The sequence below is a fragment of the Ostrinia nubilalis genome, chromosome 17 (assembly GCF_963855985.1).
Source record: "Ostrinia nubilalis chromosome 17, ilOstNubi1.1, whole genome shotgun sequence".
NCBI classification, from domain to species: domain Eukaryota; kingdom Metazoa; phylum Arthropoda; class Insecta; order Lepidoptera; family Crambidae; genus Ostrinia; species Ostrinia nubilalis.
Window position 1 is genome coordinate 11,159,955 of NC_087104.1, and position 22,417 is coordinate 11,182,371.

The following is a 22,417-nucleotide window of genomic DNA, read 5'->3' on the forward strand; positions in this document are numbered from 1 at the left end:
ATCTTAATTTTTTAGAAGACCCGTATATTTCCATGCAAATTCAGCGCAGCGAACATTTGCAAAACTCGAATCTGCAACATTACCAACTTACTTTGCATATTATGGAGGGAAAATTGATAAAACGCATTAAGAGACGTATTTACGAGTATTTATACTATGAAGTGTATACTAATATACGTAAAATTATTTATATGTGAATGCGTCCTTAGATTGTAGAGTTGGTATATTAGATACTCCTTACATACATATAATAGGTATGCAAGCGTTGCCGCAGGAAAACTAGAATTTACTTGTTACAATAACATTTAATAAGTACATTGGATAAATGATAGAAAAACTTAAGGAAATCATAACATAGCAACATAGTTTATATTGGCTGGTTAGACATTATCATAAATATAGTAATTTAAAAGTAGTTGTACATGAGTTTTGAACTAGATTAAGACTCAATACTAGCCAATAATTTATTAATATTTATTCCTGAGAGTAGATTCATTCTTAGTTATCGCATTAGTAAAGCCTATGTATTCACGAACGGTGCTTGTACTTAAATGAAGCAGCAACGCAGCGTTGAATAGAGCTCTGTGATTGGTTCGTGTGTGTCACTCCGCTGAAAGTATTGTCTAAAGGACTTTATTTATTTAATTTATTTATAGGTTTTTGGGACCCTGTGCGTCCACGCGCACTGTGATACCTAATAGTAATGTTTGTGAATACGGGTGTAAATCTCAGTCATCATTCGACCTGCAGTGGTCATTACATCATTTGATTGTACGAGTAGTTATGCATTCATACATTTGCGTGCGACCGAATACTTAGATCGTGTCGATAATCGGTTAGCGTTACAAAACACAGGTTAAGCGGTGTTATGGTTAAATGAAACGAATTCAATAGATGCACATAGCATTGAAGGGTTAACAAACATTTTGTATTTTTGAAAAGTCGCTTAAGGCATAAGATTTGTATTAAAGAGCAATAAAGTCTAGGTACCTAGTTACCTTAAACTGTGCTATCCTCCATTCTGTATTATACAGGATTCTAATAATTCTAGAAGAGTCTAGAAGAAAAAGACTAAAATAAGAAATTTATATTTATATTCTATAAAAATTTCGACTCTATCAACTTTAACCACACAAAAAAAACCACTTGTCAATTAACAATGTTATAAAAGCTTTATACATAAGTAATACATGTTGATTGTTGATATAAAAGATTGAAATACGAATCTGATGATAAAAAACAATAAGTAACTAATAACATTTATTACGGAAAAGTTTGCGATTAAACCACCTTCAGAGTTTCAAGATTGGCCTCTAAAGCGTCGTAATTATGTCTTTAAGTCTGCGTTTTCGCTAAAAATATACATTATAGTATTATACTTACATGTATTCACGATAAAGCTGCCGACCTTTATATAACAAGGCTTTTAGAACGTTTTATATGATACGAGGTGATCGATTGCAAGTTAATTATGGCAGAATGGATTTAATGCCCCGCAGCATTGTACTAAACGCCTGAATTGCAAACACATTTCAACACGCGCATCTTCATTTCACATGCATTAGGTTTTTGCCGCCATTTTGGTTGCAATCGGCTAATCATCCATCATACGATGCACTAGCCGATCACAATAGAGTCAATTTACTAGCAAGTGTGTTGAAAATTGGTACCTACATAAGCGAGCTTCGTTTGACATTTTGCCGATAAGTAGGTCTTGCGGGACATTTTTATCCCTTACTTAGTATACATACTTTTTATCTTACGACTCATAGGCTTCTAGCTCACGGTTTTCTTAGGCTTACGAGGCTGTACTTTTACTTTTGTACTTTTACAACAATTAGACTATTCCTACCTCTCGTTTTGGAGCATTTCGAAGTAGGTATACATATTACTGATAAAATTTATTATCTTCTTATAAAAACGAGTACGGACAAATCGGATACTCAGATCACCTTAGGCTGAAATTACAGTCTCACTTAACCAATTTGAGCTCACTATCCTATTTAAATCATTTCATGCTTGTCAATCACTGTAAATTTGAATTAAATGTCCAAAGAATGTTATGTGGGTGATAGTTTACTAACTTAATGGTATTTTTTGCTTTAGGTTACATTACAAAAGATTACTTAACCGTGTCCGACACCCATCAACACGAAACACCTTTTAGATACGATGTAATATCGCTATTAACACTAATTTCATCGAATAAAATGGGGAATGCTCATGGTGAAATAGATAATTATTTAATTACTTACTTACCTTAGACCTTAGATAATACGTAACTTTTTGTAGGCATCGATTCACTTCTGCAAGTTCTTTGTAGCTAAGGACTTCTGACGATCAAAGAAGTTAAAGAAGATTAAAGCAATTTTATTGTAAAAGAAATCAATTCATTTATCGCTAGCTCTACAATTAAGTCTCTAAGTATTTACCATAAGAATTATAAATACTGGTCGACATGCCTATCTAAACATACATAGTAAACTTATGGCAAATTATGGAAATACTTTAATGTAGCAAACTTAGTTTTATAATCGTCTAAGAATAGAAAAAACAAATAATCCGTATCCTTAACTCCTATGCTACGAGTAATTACTTTATTGTTATGTATGATTGATAATGGTATCACTGTATACTCGTAATTGTCTCGTGCTGGACGTCACATAAAAAACTGACTTTTCAAGGAAAACCGTTTAAAACTGTCAATTCTATGAAAAATCGACCGTCTAACGTCTCTCCAATTAGCGCTATTCTTGCGTAAACGCATTTGGAACAATGCAGTAGTATTCCCATGCCTATCGCCGTTGCATGTCTGTAGAAAATTTAATCTTATGTGAAAGGTCAATTGTTAGTGCATTCTCTTACAAATTGCTTCTAATATCCTTGAATGCAGCTTTCGTACTAAAATACTAGATAATTATTTAGTGCATTCTCTTCCAAATAGCTTATGCATCCTTGAATATGACTTTTGCGTCTTAAAATACTGTATTTTGGTATTTGTATGAACATTTAAGGCATTGATGTTAAACATTTGCCATATTGTATGAACTAAGTTTTAAATTATTGCCCGCGGCTGGCAAAAATGTTGATTCTGCGACAAATACTCGTACTTTTAGGTAGATATAAGAAATTTTTATTTGCCTAAAACATGGTATGAGGGTAAGGGGTAGTTGATTATCCCCTATTTCATGCCCTTCAGCATACATTTGCTTAGTGTAATCTACACAATTCGTACATTTCGTCGTGGTTTATATGAAAGATCAATAGTAACAGACTGACAGATTATATTATTAGTATGAAGGAATACGATAAAGACACAGTCTGAAATTGAATAGGAAGTAGAAACAGCCACAAAACCACTTCAGGTTTTTTATACCGTTTTTGTCACTTTAAATAAATGGAACTTTACCAACTACTTGTCACCTTATGTCTACTTTAACTTTAATTGAGTCTTGTCCGACAGGCGGGTCATAACACAAAGTGTGATGAAGTGGCGACATGTTTATTAACGCTAAAGAAGATAAACTGTCATGTAGTCTTCTATAAAAAAGATATAAAATTAAAACACATGTACAACCTTTTTACTACTGAGAAATAGTTAACGTATGCAAGTAAGATTAATCATTTTAATACTATAGGTATTAATTGTTTTAATAACATACATACATAATTAATTTTTAATAGCATTTTAATAATCTAATTGCGCATGTTAGGTATGTATATTAATTCGTTTTGATTTACGAAGCATGCAAGCGTAATTTAATAAAGCAATGTTTTATTACTTATGGATAATAAAACAGAATAAGAACAGAATAAGAAAGTAAGAAAGAAAGAAAAGTATTTATTGGATATCTTTATTGATTTAAGAATATTATTTATGTGTATCCTACATTTAGAATCAATTTATAGTGGATTATTTAATTTAATAGCACAATGAAACTAGCAACTTTTTGCTCCAATTATGTCCACTAAGTTGTTGGCCAGTTTATGGCGTTCGTATAATAACTTAATTCGTATAATGGCGTAAGTAATGGTTTGCAACATTAAATATTATTACATGGTGTTGGCATAAGTATTTATAGACTCATTTAGCTATCACCTTCTAAATTCGTGCGAAAAGAAATCAATTTTTTTTTTCTTTTACAACATTTCACTATAGGCTAATTTTGCAATCGCCAGTAACTTTTCAAAATTCAAAAGAAATAAGTCAAATTAATGAGACACATTTTAATAGGCTGGTAATTAAAACAACAGTTGCAAAGTCTTCATCAAAAAGTAATAAGATAAATCGCTCCAAAAAAACATCAAAAAAATACAGCACAAAAAATCTTACCAGCTATCATCATTTATGAAGTCATATTGTTATTATCATTATCTACAGTGAATTTAAACATGTCATAGTTAAACACCTGCGTATTGCAAAACCACAAGTTTGTGTGACAATTTGTCTGCCATCCAAAAGACATCAACGCTTCAGTGAACACTTGGCGCATTTTGTATAATTTTGAATCCATTATTATCAAATTCAAATAGTTTAATCAGTACATACGGCCATACTGTCCTATCTATAACTATCCATTTCCGTTTTTGCATCAAATGGTGATTCTTTGCGATAGAACGAGATGACATGACTGGCAATGGGCAGCTAACACTGTTGCCGATAGTACATAGGCCCTTTCCTGGGCACTTATACACGTCCCAAATATAGCTTGCCCTACCACCACTTTGGGACAACATTATTGGCTGGTGCTGAGAAGAAGTGGCGGAAGAAACTCAGTCACCTTTGTCATGAACACACATCTCTCTACTCGACCTGTGGTTGACTGGCAGATAATGCCACCTGACATTAAGTCCGCCACTGTACACTCGTATAAAGCTTCGTGTCTTTGTGTGGCGATATAAGTTCATAAGGAATATTTTAATGGAAGTAAATATAGATTTTTCTGTTTTTACAATACAAATTATTATTATTATTATTAAATGTCCTTTGCTTGAATTGTGTCTGTCTTGTTGGTTGTCCTAATTAAATAAATAAATAAATCTATCCTGTCTTACAATGTCATGTTATGAACATTGATACCTCATTTACTATTACGAGTGTAAAGTTTGTTTTTGTTATTTAAATTTTATATCCTTAATAAACTGACTGTCAAAGAATCAACACCAAAATAAAGCCTGCGATTTTTTAAGGCCATTGACTTTCAAATTTTTGAAACCGGTACTAATCAAAAATAAAAAGGTGCCTCGAGGGTAAAGAACTTTGAAAAAAATTAACAAACAAAATTGCAAATACAATTTTGAAGTTCTCGAGTGTGTAGGTGTATTATTCAAAAACGCAATTCATCAAACATAAAACGAACACGCCTTAAATATGTATTGAAAAATGATTACATCCATACAAATATGGACTCGAGATTAAAGAACGACGATTTTTTTTCTACGTTAACTTTTTTGTCTACACAGGTAATGTCTTAGGATAGATAAAATAATTTATTTGGTCTTATTTATCTATTTTTTGCGACAGGTTGAATAAATCACGTGTCATCGATTGAATGTTATTTTACCTAGAGACGGTCGTTTTCAATTAAGATTGCATTTTGCAGTCATTAGAAAATCCTTTTTATAGCCCATTGCACGCACAGAAGCACGCATCATCCTCCTTTTATGTGATGAAATAAATAGATCTATCTTCATTTTCTTGTTCCTTATCTTCATTTTAATAACGATAACATTTTTCCTTTTTACTCACACAACGAAGAAGCTCTTGGCCTCTCACCTGATGCATGGTATTGACGATATTAACCAAAGCTGTTTTCAATTCCAGGTTTGGAGATGACGGTGAGCTGATGATGGGGAGCCCCTCCTCCGCCGCCCTCACCCCCCGCCCCTCCACCGCGCGGCCGCCGCTTTCCCCCACCACCGCGCGCCCCCCACCCCCGCCGCCGCCAAGGTGAATGAACGGACATAATTTGACTGGCAGTTGCCTTGTATAGACGTATTTTTCGTAGCCATCGTAGTTAGTTGGTGTTCAATGGTAGAGTTTGAATGAGGGTTTTCGCGATTGAAAAATCCGCCAGGTGGCAATACGTAGACGGGAGGTCCAAATGCTGCATGATTGGTGGATTTTGACATATCTGTCAATGTCATGTCAAAAATAACCAATCATGCAGCATTTGGACCTCCCGTCTACGTATTGCCATCTGGCGGATTTTTCAATCGCGAAAACCCTCATTTGGACGCAATCACGATTTTTGTGGATTAGTTGCTTGTATTGTATTAAAATTTTATTCTGATGATGCTTGAAATGAAGGTAAACATGCTTTTGTAGAATTTCCAATTACCTAAGTATTCACAGATTACGCCTAATATAAATGGTGCTGAAAATATCTATACAAAAATCATGACTGCGTCTTTCCTTACAGAGCTATTTCTTTAGATTTTACTTAACGTAACCTGGAGCTACTGTGTAAGATATTATCATTGTATTTTAATGGTTTTCAAAAAATCTTTAGAAATAGCACTATTATCACTTACTAAAGCTTCCTAGTAATAATTTGAAGCAGTAGTTAGTCAATTCAGAAGTCATGATCAGGGTTATCTATCTTTCAAAAGTGTCCGAGGCTGTCACTCAAAGAAGAACACCTATAAGGTCCTAAATGAAGTAATAATTTTATTTTGTCAATTTTATTCAGGTTATGGAGAATAAAAGTCGAGAGAGAAATCCTCTTAGGCTTCCTTATTAGAGAAACAACGTACTATTTCTAAGAAAGGTATTTTTCGAATTTCCTTATAAATGTTTTGAATGCATTGTGAATGTTCTACAGGAAGTATCTAAAATTATGTATGTACCTACTTTTATTTGAATATTGACTATTTCGTATACATACCTACGTACTTATTGAGTATTTACTTAAAGATAACCCATATCATGATTACCTATATTATTTTATTTTATAAATGTACCTACTTATAATTTTAAAGGCAAAATTAGAATACTAACTCTATCTTTGAGTACATATAATATTATTATTAAATTCTAATTTTGTCTTTAAGTTTGCGTGCGCTATCTATTTACTCTCACACTAAAACTACTATACTTATCCATACTTAATAACACATCATACTTACCAAAAGGGTGTCAGGGGCAAGTTCAAGATAGTCAAAACAGTGAATTCAAAACGGAGCTTAATCTTTTTCGATTTAAGACTCGTAATAATATGCAATAAAAAATTTGAATTTGAATTTAATATCATGAGTGAAGCCTGTGAGTAGGTACTTGAATTTAAATAATGCAAATGAGACCAATCACAGCGTTGAATCATTTCTTGAGTGTAAAATCATACTTCAGCTGAGTCTTTTCAAAGAGCTTTTCCTTGCGCCCTGTTGACTACCTGATAACTCATAATCATTAATTTATTCATAATAGAAATTCCTCACAACTCATACTACCAAATACTTTATCTACTCCATAATCACATAGGTACTTACAATACTTTTAGTTTACTGAAATTATAACTTACAAACTTTTGTCTTTGTCGGCCGTTTGGTGTAGTGGTTCGAAACGGACTACTATTCCGGAGGTAGCGGGTTCGATTCCCGCACTGTACAAACATTTGTGTGCATGAACATATTTGTTTGTATTGGACTGGGTGTTTTATATGTATAATAAGTAAGTATTTACAAAAACATAGTACAAGCTTTGCTTAGTTTGGGACTAGAAGCGCAGTGTAAATGTCCAAGGATATTTATTTATTTCTTTATTATTTAAACTCTGTGATATCTGTATTTTGTAGGTAATTTTTGTTTTGCATGTGGTATGTTTTAAATGTATGTAGCATGGTTTGCAATTTGCATGTACCTACATACATATGTTTATTTAATATTCTAACGCAAGTCTTTAATAAGAATAATTATTTAACAGTCAGATTATTATCTTTGACTAACTTGTTATGACAATAACTAAAAATAAAAATTGATAATAAAAAATAATCGACATACCTACTCAATGCTTAAAACCTCATGTGTGCATGTAATACATGACTTAAAGGTTCATAATTCTCAATAAATATTAAAAGGGTATTTACATAAAATTATGTTTCTGAATCGTGTATAAGTGCTATTAGAATTACAATAGCTATCAATCAATGGATTATTCCTGACTTGATAAAAATGTAATGATTTAGAAGTATTTATTGATATTTAAAATATAATACTATAAATTATAATTGCAAATAGCTCCAGGCTTTTGTATCGTCATCACAATTACAAACCATATAAGGAATCGGATTACATTGGAATAAATAATAATTATTGAACATTATGATTGACGTAAAGTAATTTGTTCAGCAATTATTCAAGAATTTGTGCTATGCGAAACGGATTCGCATATCTTTGAAAGCATAAGCTGATGAAATAAAACTCTAGGAGAAATAATCGAGAATTGAACATTTGGTTCCATACTCTTTAGAATCTTTTACTTTCCTGAGTGCTAATTCGTTTTCTCTATAAACTATTCGACCGAATTCTTTGCGAGTCCAATGACGGTTTAACTTTCCCCCAGGACATACTTGACCTTCACAGGTTAAGTTTTTATTCGCGATCAAGCTGTAGATCCTGGCTACACAGGAGTTGCAGTGGTGGAAACGAGAAGTGAGAATAGTCCCGAAACTATTCGACCGATTCTTTGAGCAATTAAAAGATATTTTTTTCCTTAATAATTTAGGCAAGTTTTACTAAAGATGGTTCATTACTGAAAGTGACAAACTTGCTCTACATTTACGTTGCATTTTTCTGGTTAATGCTAGGTATTTATTTAGGTCTCATGTTACTTAGATTTGCTCTATTGCAATTCACAAACACATGTCAACAACTCTACGTTACAAAACTACAAAAACATGTTGACACAAAAACAAAATAACCACGAACATATCAAAACGCCAGTAGATAGCAAAACCGCATGCTTATCTAGAATAGCATAGCTTGTAGCACGAAGACTAAACCAACTTTTTACCCTGGGTAGCAGGAGCATCTTGCGCTACTTGCATCGGTTGTTGCATGAATGCATTGCAGGGCAGCACGGGACTCCTGCAAGGTACTCCTTACGGTTAGTAGACATAGTTCATTCAGATTTGGACTACAAAATAAGTCTTGGTCTATCTGGTTATTTTAAGATTAAATCACACTCAAGCAGTTTGTAGAAACTAGAACGTTTTAAGGAGTTTTCCACAGAATGTCTTATTTTTAATTTGAGTTGTAATTAATTACTGAATTATGCGAACGGAGTAATTCCTGAAAATAGGCACGACCAAAACAATCAATCGTGTAATATTAATAAATCCTATACTTTGTAAATACTATATACCTACTATATTATGCTTTAAAGTCTGGAGTATCAAATAGATAATATAAGTATTATGTTTTTCTTTAGTAAACATCATTTGTTTATCCATTTCAGTTATCTATTTACAAGTATTCATATTGATTTCATCATTTTGGGAGAGCATGAGGTGCATGGGTGCTCATTATTCAGTTTCTGTGTTCGTGTATCGTGTAAATACACGCCCTAAATCAATTCTAGAATCTAATCATTATTCCTAAACATTTTCAGACCGACTCAAACGTCGTGGGTGTCCGCGAGTTCAGACGCGATGCCAACACGTTTCCCACTGCGGCCGACCAACGATATCCCAAGACCTTACACCACAGCCATCACATTCATAGACCAGATAGGGTATAAGATAATCAGGACCACCGAACTGGTCACGGATATACTGAAAAACACAGTCCGAGCTGTCGTCGGGCGGTAGACTGTGATGGACTATCCTGAGGATTGTAGATTTGGTTTCAAACAAAGAATTCGCTACAATACCAAACCTGAATCTTAAGCTAAGTGAAGGAATCAGAAGTCAACCGTTATATCAAATTAACAAAAAGTAACTGATTTCAGATTATTATAAAAAAATACAGTGATTTCAGGATAGTGTGTCGGAGATAGTGGATAACGCTCAATTCAGGCGTAGGGTTTCCTACGCATTTTATTGAGTTAATTGAGATTAAATGCCTATAGGTATAAATAGTGGTTAGTACCACCGACTACGTCCATACAAATGGATACTACGAGTATAATAAAGTTATTAAAAGGAGATACGAGTATGTCCGGTAAAAGATAGATCTCCCGTATTATTTAAGGAAAACGCCAGAAGTCATATTATTAACGTTTAAATTGTAATACTTTGTTTTATTTTTCGACTTCACCAAGCCAAGTGGATTATATTTTTTTGTTCTTTGTAATTATTTTTAATAGTCGGCATGTTTTTAAAAGTTTGATAACAACGACAGAGTCAATTTATACTTCCTCAAGTGTTTACAACTGCGTAGGTATTAAGTTATTTATATCTTTTCCTTCTTATTACACAAATGAGCATAAATAGCTAAGAATGTGTTTACGTGCTTTGATACTAATTTCATAGCTCTATAGTATCATAAGTTCCTTAGATTGTAAGTCAGCCATGACAATGAACTATTTTTACAGTAACTGTTGTTTTATTTAAACCCTGTTAATAATATAGAGTAAAAAACACTTTGCCTGAGAGTACCAACTACTTACCCTCGACTACCTGACGAACAAATCTCCAAATCATGATGATGGATTTCGCATCCTCATAGCCTATGTACTTATTTGGTATGTAAGTACTTACTTACTCTAATGTTTAATTAAATATAATAAGTATGCAAAAATCCCAAATAACAGAAGTAAGACTAAGTAGTTATATTTATGTGAACTTCAAATAGATAGCCAAGCCAGCGCCTGATGGGTGGCACTCCTATGTTATTACACTATATCAAAATAATGCGGAGCTGTTTTAGTAAGGAGAAGTTTATTAATTTGGTGAACTGAATTTGATGTTACTTTTTTAAATCGTATAGTCAACAAACAGCGCATTCTACAAGTTGATCATTCGATCTTAATAGAAACCTTCATATGTTTGTCCATGACTAAATTAAGTGAATTAGGTACTAGGTATTTTCTTTTTCTTAAACCGACTACCCTACATTTAGTAAGGTGTTAGTCTACACTTGAATACTACTAAAAGATTTCCCTTGTTAGCCTCTTGAAACTAAGCCATTAAATAAATATATTGCATCATCTATTCCACTGAAGGTTTCAATTACAGATCCATGAAACTCGACCGTTACAGATAAAACTGAAACTCTAGGACATGCAACCTGAAATAATTATCGTATTTAGAACAAAATATTTATGATAAATTTATTAAAAAAATTAAATTTAAAACAATTACAAATATTTCTTAAAGGAATTTTATAAGTATGGCGGCTTTTACTCCACTTTCCAAACGGCTAGCTGAAAGTGAAAGTGGTTCGTTGTCACTCTCATTCTAGTTACGTGACAACCGATAAAGTTAAACCATTCACAAACCAGTAACGAATAATGTTAATTTTATTAAGCGAATGTTATCTACTACATCATTGAGAAAAATTGTAACAGTTACAGAACGGTGAAAGGCAAACAGAAAACCTAGGTAATTTATTAGGAGTTACACGCATCATCTCATTTAATTTGATATTTTCTATGATTGTATACGACGTTACTTTATTGCTGCTCATGAGACTCCCCATGATGCCTATCTTTACCTTATCACTTTATTTTTGGTATTAATTTTGCTTAACCTTCCCTGGTTCGGCTTAAGAAATTAACGGCTAAGCAGGTGTTTTAGAGTATATAGAGGGTGTAGTATCTCTACCAAAGATTACTTCACATTAACAGCAATGATGGGTACGAGAGGTGAGAGGTATTCGACACATAAGTAGATCTACTCGTACTTAGAGCCATAATTAACAATTGAATATAGCCTTCCTCAATCTCGAATATTCAACCTTTAATCTTCCAGCGTTGTTAGCTACTTTATAAGTAGGCATCGTATTCGTCGTTCCTTATTAATTCTACAGGAAGGAAAAACCTCACGACCCTTTCCAAAAGGCACGTTCTACACTCAAGATCCTATACTTAGCCTATTGAAAGTTACACGAAGATTTAATTAAACCCCACCAGTCTAGATTTAGCGGAAAATTTACTAGCCCATATTGATAAAATTAGGGGCCATCGAAGGATCCTTTCCTTCTATTTTAACTTTTGCTTGATTAAGTTTATGCTCAAATATCGATTATTTAAATAGATTAGATAAATATTATTGGGCGGACGTAATTAAAAAGCTGTGGACCTCGTCATTAAACCGGCTACAGATCAAAATCTATAAAAACACTATTAATGTTAATTTTGAACACAAATGCAGAAATAATCAGAAACTCCGCCTGCTTCTGATTACAAGAACAATTTTAAAATATAATCGGCTGGTTGGTGCAAAGTTAAATATGTAGCTAAAGAGGTCAAGTTCTAAACAACCATCGCGTGAAACTCCGTGACGGCTTGGTGCATTCGCCGGCATTGAAACATAATCAAACAACTGAATTTTGACAGGAAAAAAATAATAAATAGTATTAACAATGTAAAATGTACTGACGAATTAATTTTTAGTATCACCATCCATTCAAATAACGCGCCAAAATGACGCGTAATAAGGAAACTAATTTATAAAACAGTCAACAAGTTACATTTGGGACTTTTGCTGCATTTACGTCATCAAATGATTCAGTTCAGGCTATTGGGTTTGGGGGAATTTTACAAAATTAGTAAGTACCTATGCTGAATATTAAAAGCTAATTTTAATGTGTTGTCTAAATGTTACTTATATTTTTAACACCTTTACCAAATAAATGGAATATATAGGAAACATTATAAATAAATACCTATCAAATCAGTATTCAATAAATTAATAAATGAAATGCATGTTAAAGTTATCAAATACAATTTTACATCATACTTAAATGGGCAAGAACATTAAATTTTATCTTGAGGTTCACACAATTATCAACAATGCCTTTATAGTGGTTGACCTTCATTATCAGACTCATTTGCTTTGAATTAGTCTCATGATTGTATAAATTAAAAAAAAAAGCCAGATCAGATCACAACATTTATTATTAAATATTTTTCTGGATATATCACATCAAAGTTTATATTTTGCATCACATTTAAAGATATAGACAGACTCAGTACACACATACACATCAAAACTATGAGATTTGTTCCCTTATTGTCTGAAAATATACTTAACAATCTAACATTAAAAGCATAAAAGAAAATGCTTCATATAAATACAATAATTTCATTATTGTGCAACACAATATTATTACTTTGTTTCATAATATTACTTTTTAAGTATGCAATCACATCAATATTCTAGTTTGGCAAGATTTATTGGACAATCAGATCGGTGACATTGTCTTTTGTGACGAGGGCAACCAAGCTACCACTTGGGGGCCGCTCTTCACCCTTGATCCACTTGTCGAACAGGTGAGCCACGAAGGGCAGAGGTGTCCACGAACTGAAATCAGCTTTTGGCATCCATTTTCTGTTCATCTCTGTGTCCAGTGTAACTGGCAAGATGGCAACGGCCAGTGAGTTCTCAGGAAGACCAGAATCTTTAGCACCAAGAGATTTTGTGAGTTGGTGCACAGCTCCTTTGGCTAGACCGTATCCGATCATACCGGGCGTTCCTTCTAAGGCAGCCTTAGCGCCAGTTAAAGCTAAGAGGCCTCCAGGGGTTAAGTATTTGGCAGCGACTGTAGTCGAAATGGTGGAGCTCCATACTGACTGGCGCCACATCAAGTCAGTCTGTTTGCTCAGATCCTTGGCAGCGTTGCCGCCGGCCCAGCCACCGGCCACGCAAATCACAGCATTCACTTTCTGACCTTGCAACGCGGCGCCGAGCTCGTTCACTACGTATTCCTCTTGCTGGACCCACGAAGCATCCTTGGGCACGGTGATGTTAACATCCGCGCTGTCGTTGGGGTTCAAATCGACGCTCGCCACCCACCAGTTGGCAGATTTGAAGTGGTTAACGCAAGCTGCTCCAAGCGCTCCACGGCCTCCATACACTACGATCCTTCCGCTGGCCATTATTACGTCTTGCTCCTGTCACTTTTCGGACCCAACTGATTCAATATCGAGGGCGGCTTGGCGCAAACTCGTTATCTTCGCGCCGCGGTTAACCTCGAATACCTATCACTTTATTTTTTGTCGCCGAACGCTACGCTAAGACAATCTATTATGTGACGTATTGTTATATGTGTAAGCAGGATTGGCTGTTAGAGTTGCCTACTATATATCAATGTTAAAAGTTTATTGATTTACACAGCAAAAAGTTAAAAAGTTCGACAAATCGATTCGCAACAAATTGGGTCACTGACATTATTTTGACAGTTGGTTGACTGACAGTGACACCATGCCCGTCCGCCCGAATGTCATTTGCGTTTTGATTTTCCATCGCCGCTGACCTCAACTATACGTTTTTTTGGAAAGAATAAAATTATACGTATAATTAATAAAAAGCTGATTACAGTGTAAATATTCAAAGACAAGTCACTAAAATATTGTGATTGGTTGTGGTAAAATATCTTTTTAGGTTTAAGTTTTTTTTTATGTTAACCTTTTCAGCGCCACGGTCTTCTTTAAAAGACAACCGTTGCCGTGCCCTCCACGCACCACCACACCACGTCTTTAAGACAATATCTAATCACAACATTTCATGGGTAGGTTTAACATACCATTTATAAATAAAAAGAAAGAAAGAGAGAGTGTAAAATATTTTATTTTATTACAATATTATTGTAGGTACTTAAAATTATAGATTAACACGAATATTTATGTTACTAAAGATAGTGTGAAGTGCAAGTGATGAATAAGTACTTAAATAGTCCGCTCTACTCGCTTTATCACTTTATTTCATCATTCTAGGTATCATTAAATAAAAAGAGATTCTTTACAATGTATCACTATTAAACATAAACTAGTTACGTATAGTGTATAAGTAGGTAGGTATTATTAACTATAATATCTAATAGTACCTACATCTATCTAGTATTATGTACTTAGATAAACCTGCTTTCATAATATCATCACCTTTCGGCTGGCTCAGCACATTATACGTAGAGCTTTTTGAGTGAACGAAAAACAAGTAAACATAAAAAAACCATCTAAATAAAATAAAAAGAACAAAACAAAAAAAAATAAAAAACTAATCAAAACCCTTCCTCAGCTCTGGCAATGACAAAGCTGTCGATTTGAATAGAGTACAAGATGCTGATGATGATGTTAAGAGTGATGCTCATCACTTTGAAGGCCAGACTCGTGTTGTTCAGGATCTCTGCTTTGCGATGGTCAGGCTGATGGTTAATGTTAAAGATGCTGCTCAGCACCAGAGCGACTATCGCGGAGACAACCTACAGTGAAACAAAAATAAAAGTAAATAAAAAAAAACAAAAACAAACAGAAAAACAATCATAAATAAAAAAAAAACAAAAACACGAAAAAATAATCAAGGAAACACAAAATAATTGAAATTAAGTTAAATAAAATCTGATTTAGGTGTTTAATAATGATTGATGTGTTGAAACCTTTTTATAATTTATTATACCTACTATACTAATTCATAAATCCTAGTGAACTGTACGTTACTATAATTAAAATGAAGTTAAGTTAATTAGGCTGTCAAAAATCTACCGTAACATTTAGGTAGGTATTTATTATAAATTAAATGGCACTAAATTTTTTGAAATGGAAACTATTCTACGCCTAATTTGGCTTATTCGACTTGACGAACCAATCATAAAAATTAGACGTGATGTTGTTCAACAAATCTTTTTCAGAGAGCGCGGGGTCAAGACCGAACGTCATTTTGATGACGTCACAAAAGACCACGCAGGTCATGAGACCGACTGAGGTGTGGTAGAGCCAGAGAGATATCTTCTTTTCAGTCTCACTCCTGTCCACGTCCAAAAACGTCATCACGATCGCCAAGACACCCGCGCTCGCCTGTAGAGAATGACAGTTTATAATTTAGGGTTCCGTAGTTTTTAATGTACTTAGTTTACAATAAGCTAGCTCACAGAGCTGATGGCCGCTGGCACAGAAAAGTTCTCGAGTGGCGACCACGAGCCGGAAGAATAGAAGGGCAGGCCAGGGCACTAGGTGGACCGACGATCTGGTTAAGGTCTGGGAGGTGCATGGATGTGGGCGACTCAGGACCGGTCTTTGTGGAAATCCTTGGGGGATGCCTTTGTCCAGCAGTGGACGTCTAAAATAATTCGGCTGAAACGAACAATAAAACGGAAAATCATAAAACAAATAGGTAGAGTCGATATTTAGAGTGACGGTATGATATCATTAGGACACTTTCATAACTGCTTGCAATAGTACAACAAAACATAATGAGTAGGTAAGTACTTAATAGGTATTTAATTATACTTAATGAGGTGCTAAGTAATACGGATCGAATATTTCAAATGCAGTAAATTATAAGTTAAATTATTTATTCTGGTTGTTTCATAATAAGCATCATTATTTCACTTTGAAATAGTTTTAAATGTACCTCTACTGTCTTTTTTAATATGAAGTATTCTCAGAATAAAGTAAAAGTAAGCTTATGTACTTTTAGTGTAACATTCTTACATAAACTATAGTATATGCAACTGGCTGTGTAAGCTAGTAGAGTTTGAATGACTTATGGTAATTAGTATCAAGCTGCTATTATTAAGCACAAAATGCAATGATGTCAGCCCCCAGATTCTGTGAAATGCAGCACTTTTTAGAAGTTGATGAAAAGCTAAACAAAACCCATGACAATTAAACTTTATTACATGTAAATAGAAATCAAGTCAAGGTAAGTGCAATTACTAAATTAAATATTCCGTTTTGCTACGCGAGAGCGAGTTTTGATCACGATACCGTTGTACTTATTATTTCTGTAACTGTAGGTATACCACTAAATAATTATCATAATATTCACAGCACTTTTCACGAGCTACATCTTAAAGCTAAGCTAATATGACTATTTTCTAAGACCCTGTAACATTGCCTACCCTCAAATACTCGCTATTTATGTATTTCAGACGTTCTAACACTAAAGGGCTGTTCGAGTACTCAATGCCAAATGCTGAAATAACGATATTGATGACTGAAATTACGAAAATGAATATGACGATGACGTCATTGAGGATCACAGCCGAGGGCTGCTCATCGAGGTCATTCAGGTCCATGCCGCCAATGACGACAAAAAGCAGCCCCACCAGAAGCTAAAACAAAGGAATTTTTAAAGACTTTACTTGGAAAACTTTCATTTTATATTCATATGGTATGTCACTAATGAAAGACTACACCACGACCTTGAGATCAAAACAGTGAAGGAAGAAATAACAGCAAGAGCCAAGGCATATAAAGATAGACTGCAGCTACACCCAAACATATTGGCACACCACCTTATGGATGACTTAACTCCGAGTGTCCGGAGACTTAAAAAAAGAGTACCGCAAGACTTGCTCTAATTATGAGGACATGTCACAGGATATGCATCCCAATTTCCACTGATAAATAATAAACAGAAATATTTCTGAATGTCCTCCAGAAGACAGATTGCAATAGAATAAGGGAAAAAAAAAAAAAAAAAAAATTCATTACCTATTTGAATCGTTCTTTAAACTTTTGCAATTAAAACTACCAAACTGATTAATTGTGTTGGTTAGCATTTCAAGTAGGTACCTAAATAAGAGCTATGAATGAATGAAATACTGCGGCATTATTAGAATTTTACAACAATTTAGATACCTGCTTAAATAATAAAAAATAAGCAATTTGGGTGATAATACGTACCTACATTTTCATTCAAACCCGGATGTAGAGCAATGTAAACAAATACCAGACATTAATAAAGCTAAAACTGATTCCTAATTGCAATCAAATACACGAAAACGCAAGTTCCTTGACCACAAAACTAGGTTAAACATAATCCAGCTCAAGGTATCTTGCCAGCGAGGAGTCGAAGGCAGCCACCATCACGTTAAGCATGGTGATTACGAAGGCTACAGCCGTGGTGAAGTAGTTGATGCCAAGGGCTGACGCTCGGTGCCGGGGCAGGTGGAAGCGGCAGTCTCGGAGCAGGTTCAGAGAGAGGAGCACCAGCCCCATACCCACCTACATAGAGCTGTGATTAGAGTTTGCAGAAAGCAGACTGATTCTGCGAACGTCCTGTACCAAATGTCATTATTTATTTAACTATCTTACCTTGATTTACCTACCTATTATGGTTCTAGGTCCAAAGAAACTGTTTGGGAATTCACCATGCGGAAGATCTTACCTCCTTACATATCCCTAAGGATATACTTAATTATCATCATTATACAAAAGGAAGTTGTAAGTAAAGTAGTAAGTACTATGCTGAACCGTGTATGATGCATCTCCTCCTGCTCTGTTCGTCATATCCTATAAGGAATCTCGATAAGGTGCTAAATAAGTAATAGGTTCTATAGAAGCTTTTCTGATGAAGATTATTCAGATGTTACCAGTTATGGTATCTGGAAGACTTTTAGTAACAGCAATTGTGAACCACATAAGGCGGTACTTCGGTATATGCTACGGTTCGATGGGAAAGTAAAAAGGTGAAAGATCTGCTAACCCACCTGCAACACTATAGAGATGGATATGAGCACCACCAGGAGCGTGTAGAACTCGTGCTTGGGCCCGACCTGGAGCACGTACTTAAGCTGGGACGCGTTGGAGGTCAGCAGGGCGATGTCCAGCATGCCCTGCGCCACTGTCTTCTTCGTTGCATAGCGGTTGGCGTCCAGACCTTTGACCTGATTTGTAAACCAATAAAAACAATATTAGTTTTGTGTTACAGAAACCTTTCCAGCTACTCTAAATTAATGTACTTGTGCTATGACATGAATGGGTTTAACACAACAGTCCAGCGGACTCCCGACCCTCGGCAAATTCGGGATCGACAGTCCGGCACCGATATCATTGTCACCTCAAGATATGTTCAAGTTCATACACTATAGCACTAGCACCAGGCCCCTCTTTCCCACTGGGCACTTTAGGCACGCGCCCAAAGCCCCGCGACCGAAGCGGCCCCCATCTGCTCAAAAGACCTTTTTTCAGATGATAAGGGCCCCCCTTGATTCTTAAGTGCCCAGGGTCCCTGGTAGTGGTAGGTTAAAGACGGCCCTGACTTGCACATCAAGCTAAATACAGTGGCATTTTAGGTAATGCTTGTGTAATAAGAGCGATTTAGCAACAAAAATGTAGAGTCAGACGATCCTACCCTTGTAGGCTGTGGTTTGATTTAATTCCTACAAGTTTTCATCGATGAAAGTAAGTAAGTACCAGTAAGTAAGTAATAAGTAGGTACGTAAGTTTATGTAATGATTGTTTTTTCTAATTAAAAAACTTTCTAAAAATGCCTATAGGACTCATTATGATTTCTTTTTTTTTTTAATTATTACCCATGTCAGACATATCAGCAGCCAACACAATACATGTTTTAAAAACCTGTTTAAAATACTATAATGTTTTTTATTATTGTTAACAATAATATTTAGTACCTACTTTTTGTTTGCCAACTGCTCATGCATTATAATGATTGATATTATTATTTACGTAGGCATGTAGTAATTTAAAATTGCAATTAGTAATGAAAACCACCGGAAATTGTAACACGTACCTACTTGGAACCCACAACAAGAATCGTAAATATACCTACTTACATACAATAAACGGTTATTTAACCATCTGATACCTAAATAATAATGTAAGTAATAAAAAAATCGGAAGTGTTAAATTAAGGCTGAGTTGCACCATCTTACTTTAACTTTGACAAAAGTCAAAAATCTGTCAAACTCCATACAAAAAGCACCAGTTATTGTTAATGTTACGGTTAAAATAAGGTGTTGCAACTCAGCCTTACATTGTTAATTTTTATTATAAAGGTTACAGCTGATTTAGGATAGGCTTACGTCTACGCATTATAAGCACATAAGTAGGTACCTAACCCATTTAAGTGTTACAATTAAGTCCGCTACTTAAGTAGGTATAAGTTACGTACCTCTAAGTAGAAAATAAGACAAAAGCAGAAATGGATTTTACTCGTCGCTGCGTGAAAGAGTTCACCATCGCCACCATCTTGTACAATTTCATGGGACACCATTTTATTAGATGATTTGTCAGATTAAAATATAATATATACTTACTTATTGTATCGAATGTATGAACGATGATCATTTTATCACTAAACCTAATAATGATCTAAAACAATTAAATAGACGCTAGGTCTTTATAAACTCTACGTTATTTCAGGTTGAAATCAAAGCATTCTTTGTTAAATATTACAATATTCTATCTAGCTAAGTATGGCAGCGGCTTTGAGGTGGGCTTACGTCCAAGAGAGGACTGGAAGATGCCACAGTGTATTTATAGCTTGATGTAATGTAAAATGTAATAATAAGCACTTAGTCGAAAAATTATGAATGTAAATTGGGACCTAATAATAACTAGGCTAAGCTGACTGAATGAAAGAATGAATTGCGTGTTTCACGCATTTATGAATGAAAGCCATAAACGTAAGTAGGTACCTATTTAAGATTTTAATCTAATTAGTTGAATACTCTCTGCTATTTACGCTTGGTAAATATTTTTAAACCTATTTTAATAACGTAAGAACCGAATGTATAAGTGAACCAATTGCAATTATTAATTTTCTATTAGAGAAAACTTTGACTTTACTTTGACGTCAATGCTGTTTAATTACATATAATCAAACTCATTTAAATTAGCCTCATAGATGAGTGACTGTCACCCCGAGACATGAAGGTACCCACACCTGACGTGACCTTTAATTACCTATGTACCTACCTACTACCAAATACCTACTTATCAACACATGCCCTAGGGCAAAAAAGCCTTAGAGACGCCATCACAACACCAAAATAACAAAGCACGATGGTCAGTTCTTCATAAACGTTTAAGAAATCAATAAATTGGTACTAACGATGGCACTTAATTCATTCCGCCCCACCACAATTTCTTCCACATTCACGGTGGGGGTGTCACTCTCACTTTCACAACCCTCACTCCGTTTGTCCAATTTATCGTCAGCCATTGTTAATTATTTTCCAATAACTATACAAATACAACAAATGAAAAAACGTTAACTTGGTAGCGTGCGGGCGCCCACTGATTCGGCTGTTGAAAATCTGAAGGAAGTAAAACTTCCTACCGAGTACCGACAAGGCCAGAACAATGCGTTATTCAGTCATTATCCAAGATATTGTTTTACTCGTAAAATCACGTAGTAGTTCTGGTAGAGTAAGTACCTAACTACCTGCCCAGATTGATTGGGCAATGATCTTTAATGTACTTTAAGGTGTACTTAATTTGTGGTCTTGAGTGCCAGGGCAATTATTACAGTAAGTAATAGGTACTTAGACACAAAAAACTTAGATTTCAATTAATTTATACAGGTTTTAAACGCGATACGCGGATAATGCAACCTGTCAGGCAAATACAGGTAATAAGTATTTCATTATTGCCTATCCGCGTATCGCATTAAAACCTGTTTAAATGAAAGTTTAAAATTAAAATTTAATTTTGGTAATTTCAACCATAAATTAAGTTTTTGCCAATATCCCTTTACTATGCAATAATCACCACTCCAAATGCTGTCTAAAAATTGCCTAGTTTTAAAAGAGATCGATTAATGAAATCTAGGGAACTGACTGCGTTTTTTTAGTTTAATTAATGTTTGTTTTGGTTAAGTTTAGAATTTTTGATCATAAAATATTTTCTAAGGCAAGCAGCCCTTAACGAAAATAACATACCCCATTTCGTAGACCAGCAGGTAGAATTGCAGCCATTTTCATAATAATAACACACTAACAATTAAAATATCTTCAGTTACTCATAACTTGTGATTTTGTCCAGGTTTGATACATTTTCGAAACATTTTTCAATTTCACAATTTTACAACTTGGGAATCACAACTTGTCTGTATCGGTGACAAAGTGGCTATGATGGCAAAATCGATGGCGTTACCTGACAACGAAGTAAACACAACAACTCAATAAACCCAATACCCATAAATATTGCTTTTTCGAGGTCACTAACGAACCACGTAAGTATTTTAGTTGACACGCAATAATTAGTTATTTAATAAACTCCGGATTTTGCCTACAAGACTCTAGACAGGTAAGTAGGGGTAATTAGGAACTTAATTTAAAATCTACTTATTATGCGACGTGTAGTGAGATTAAACGAAAATATTTCCAATTAGAACAATACAATTTAGGCATCTGTTAAAATCCCTTTCGGGAATCAAACCCGAGAACTCTAGTGCTAAAAGCGTTATTAAGTAGGTACGATATCCATTATTGATTCTAGGTTTCTAGGTTAATAAGTTATTATTTGTATGATTAAATAAATAGACATATTTCAGATTTAATAACTTACTTA

The 22,417-nt window shown here is 34.5% G+C and overlaps 3 protein-coding genes across 6 annotated transcripts in view; 1 reads left to right on the forward strand and 2 right to left on the reverse strand.

Moving 5' to 3' along the window:
- Nucleotides 1-10,534, forward strand: part of LOC135080076 (disheveled-associated activator of morphogenesis 2-like) — a 40,655-nt gene extending 30,121 nt beyond the window's left edge. Inside the window, exons 4-6 of one of the 2 annotated variants that reach the window (XM_063974753.1) lie at nucleotides 5,825-5,950; nucleotides 6,693-6,770; nucleotides 9,608-9,693. In XM_063974753.1, the coding sequence (XP_063830823.1) occupies nucleotides 5,825-5,950; nucleotides 6,693-6,765 (199 nt within the window). In that variant the 3' untranslated portion in view covers nucleotides 6,766-6,770; nucleotides 9,608-9,693. Of the gene's footprint in view, nucleotides 1-5,824; nucleotides 5,951-6,692; nucleotides 6,771-9,607 lie in introns of both variants that reach the window. The other variant, XM_063974752.1, reaches the window with a different exon arrangement.
- A 2,505-nt stretch (nucleotides 10,535-13,039) lies between these two features.
- LOC135079740 (dihydropteridine reductase) lies at nucleotides 13,040-14,312 on the reverse strand. The gene has a single exon (XM_063974348.1). The coding sequence runs from the start codon at nucleotides 14,036-14,038 to the stop codon at nucleotides 13,334-13,336; it is 705 nt and encodes a 234-aa protein (XP_063830418.1). The 5' UTR covers nucleotides 14,039-14,312; the 3' UTR covers nucleotides 13,040-13,333.
- A 696-nt stretch (nucleotides 14,313-15,008) lies between these two features.
- On the reverse strand, nucleotides 15,009-22,065 carry LOC135079741 (ninjurin-2). Of its 3 annotated transcripts, none has more exons than XM_063974350.1 (3): nucleotides 20,958-21,146; nucleotides 18,592-18,768; nucleotides 15,009-15,360 (listed from the first exon to the last, which is right to left on the reverse strand). In XM_063974350.1, exons 1-3 carry the CDS (start codon nucleotides 21,066-21,068, stop codon nucleotides 15,160-15,162), a joined length of 489 nt encoding a protein of 162 aa, XP_063830420.1. In that variant the 5' UTR covers nucleotides 21,069-21,146; the 3' UTR covers nucleotides 15,009-15,159. The 3 variants fall into 3 exon arrangements, with proteins under 3 accessions (XP_063830420.1, XP_063830421.1, XP_063830419.1); XM_063974351.1 differs by lacking the exons at nucleotides 15,009-15,360; nucleotides 20,958-21,146 and adding exons at nucleotides 15,693-15,952; nucleotides 21,787-22,065; XM_063974349.1 differs by lacking the exon at nucleotides 15,009-15,360 and adding an exon at nucleotides 15,693-15,952.
- Nucleotides 22,066-22,417: the final 352 nt, after the last annotated feature.

Coding starts and splice junctions, on each gene's coding strand:
- LOC135079740 (XM_063974348.1), bottom strand. CDS start 14,038: ATGGCCAGCGGAAGGATCGTAGTGTATGGAGGCCGTGGAGCGCTTGGA.
- LOC135079741 (XM_063974349.1), bottom strand. CDS start 21,068: ATGGCTGACGATAAATTGGACAAACGGAGTGAGGGTTGTGAAAGTGAG. Junction 18,769..20,957: donor GGAATGAATTAAGTGCCATC/GTTAGTACCAAT, acceptor TTTACAAATCAG/GTCAAAGGTCTGGACGCCAA. Junction 15,953..18,591: donor CCATCTCTATAGTGTTGCAG/GTGGGTTAGCAG, acceptor CATTCTCTACAG/GCGAGCGCGGGTGTCTTGGC.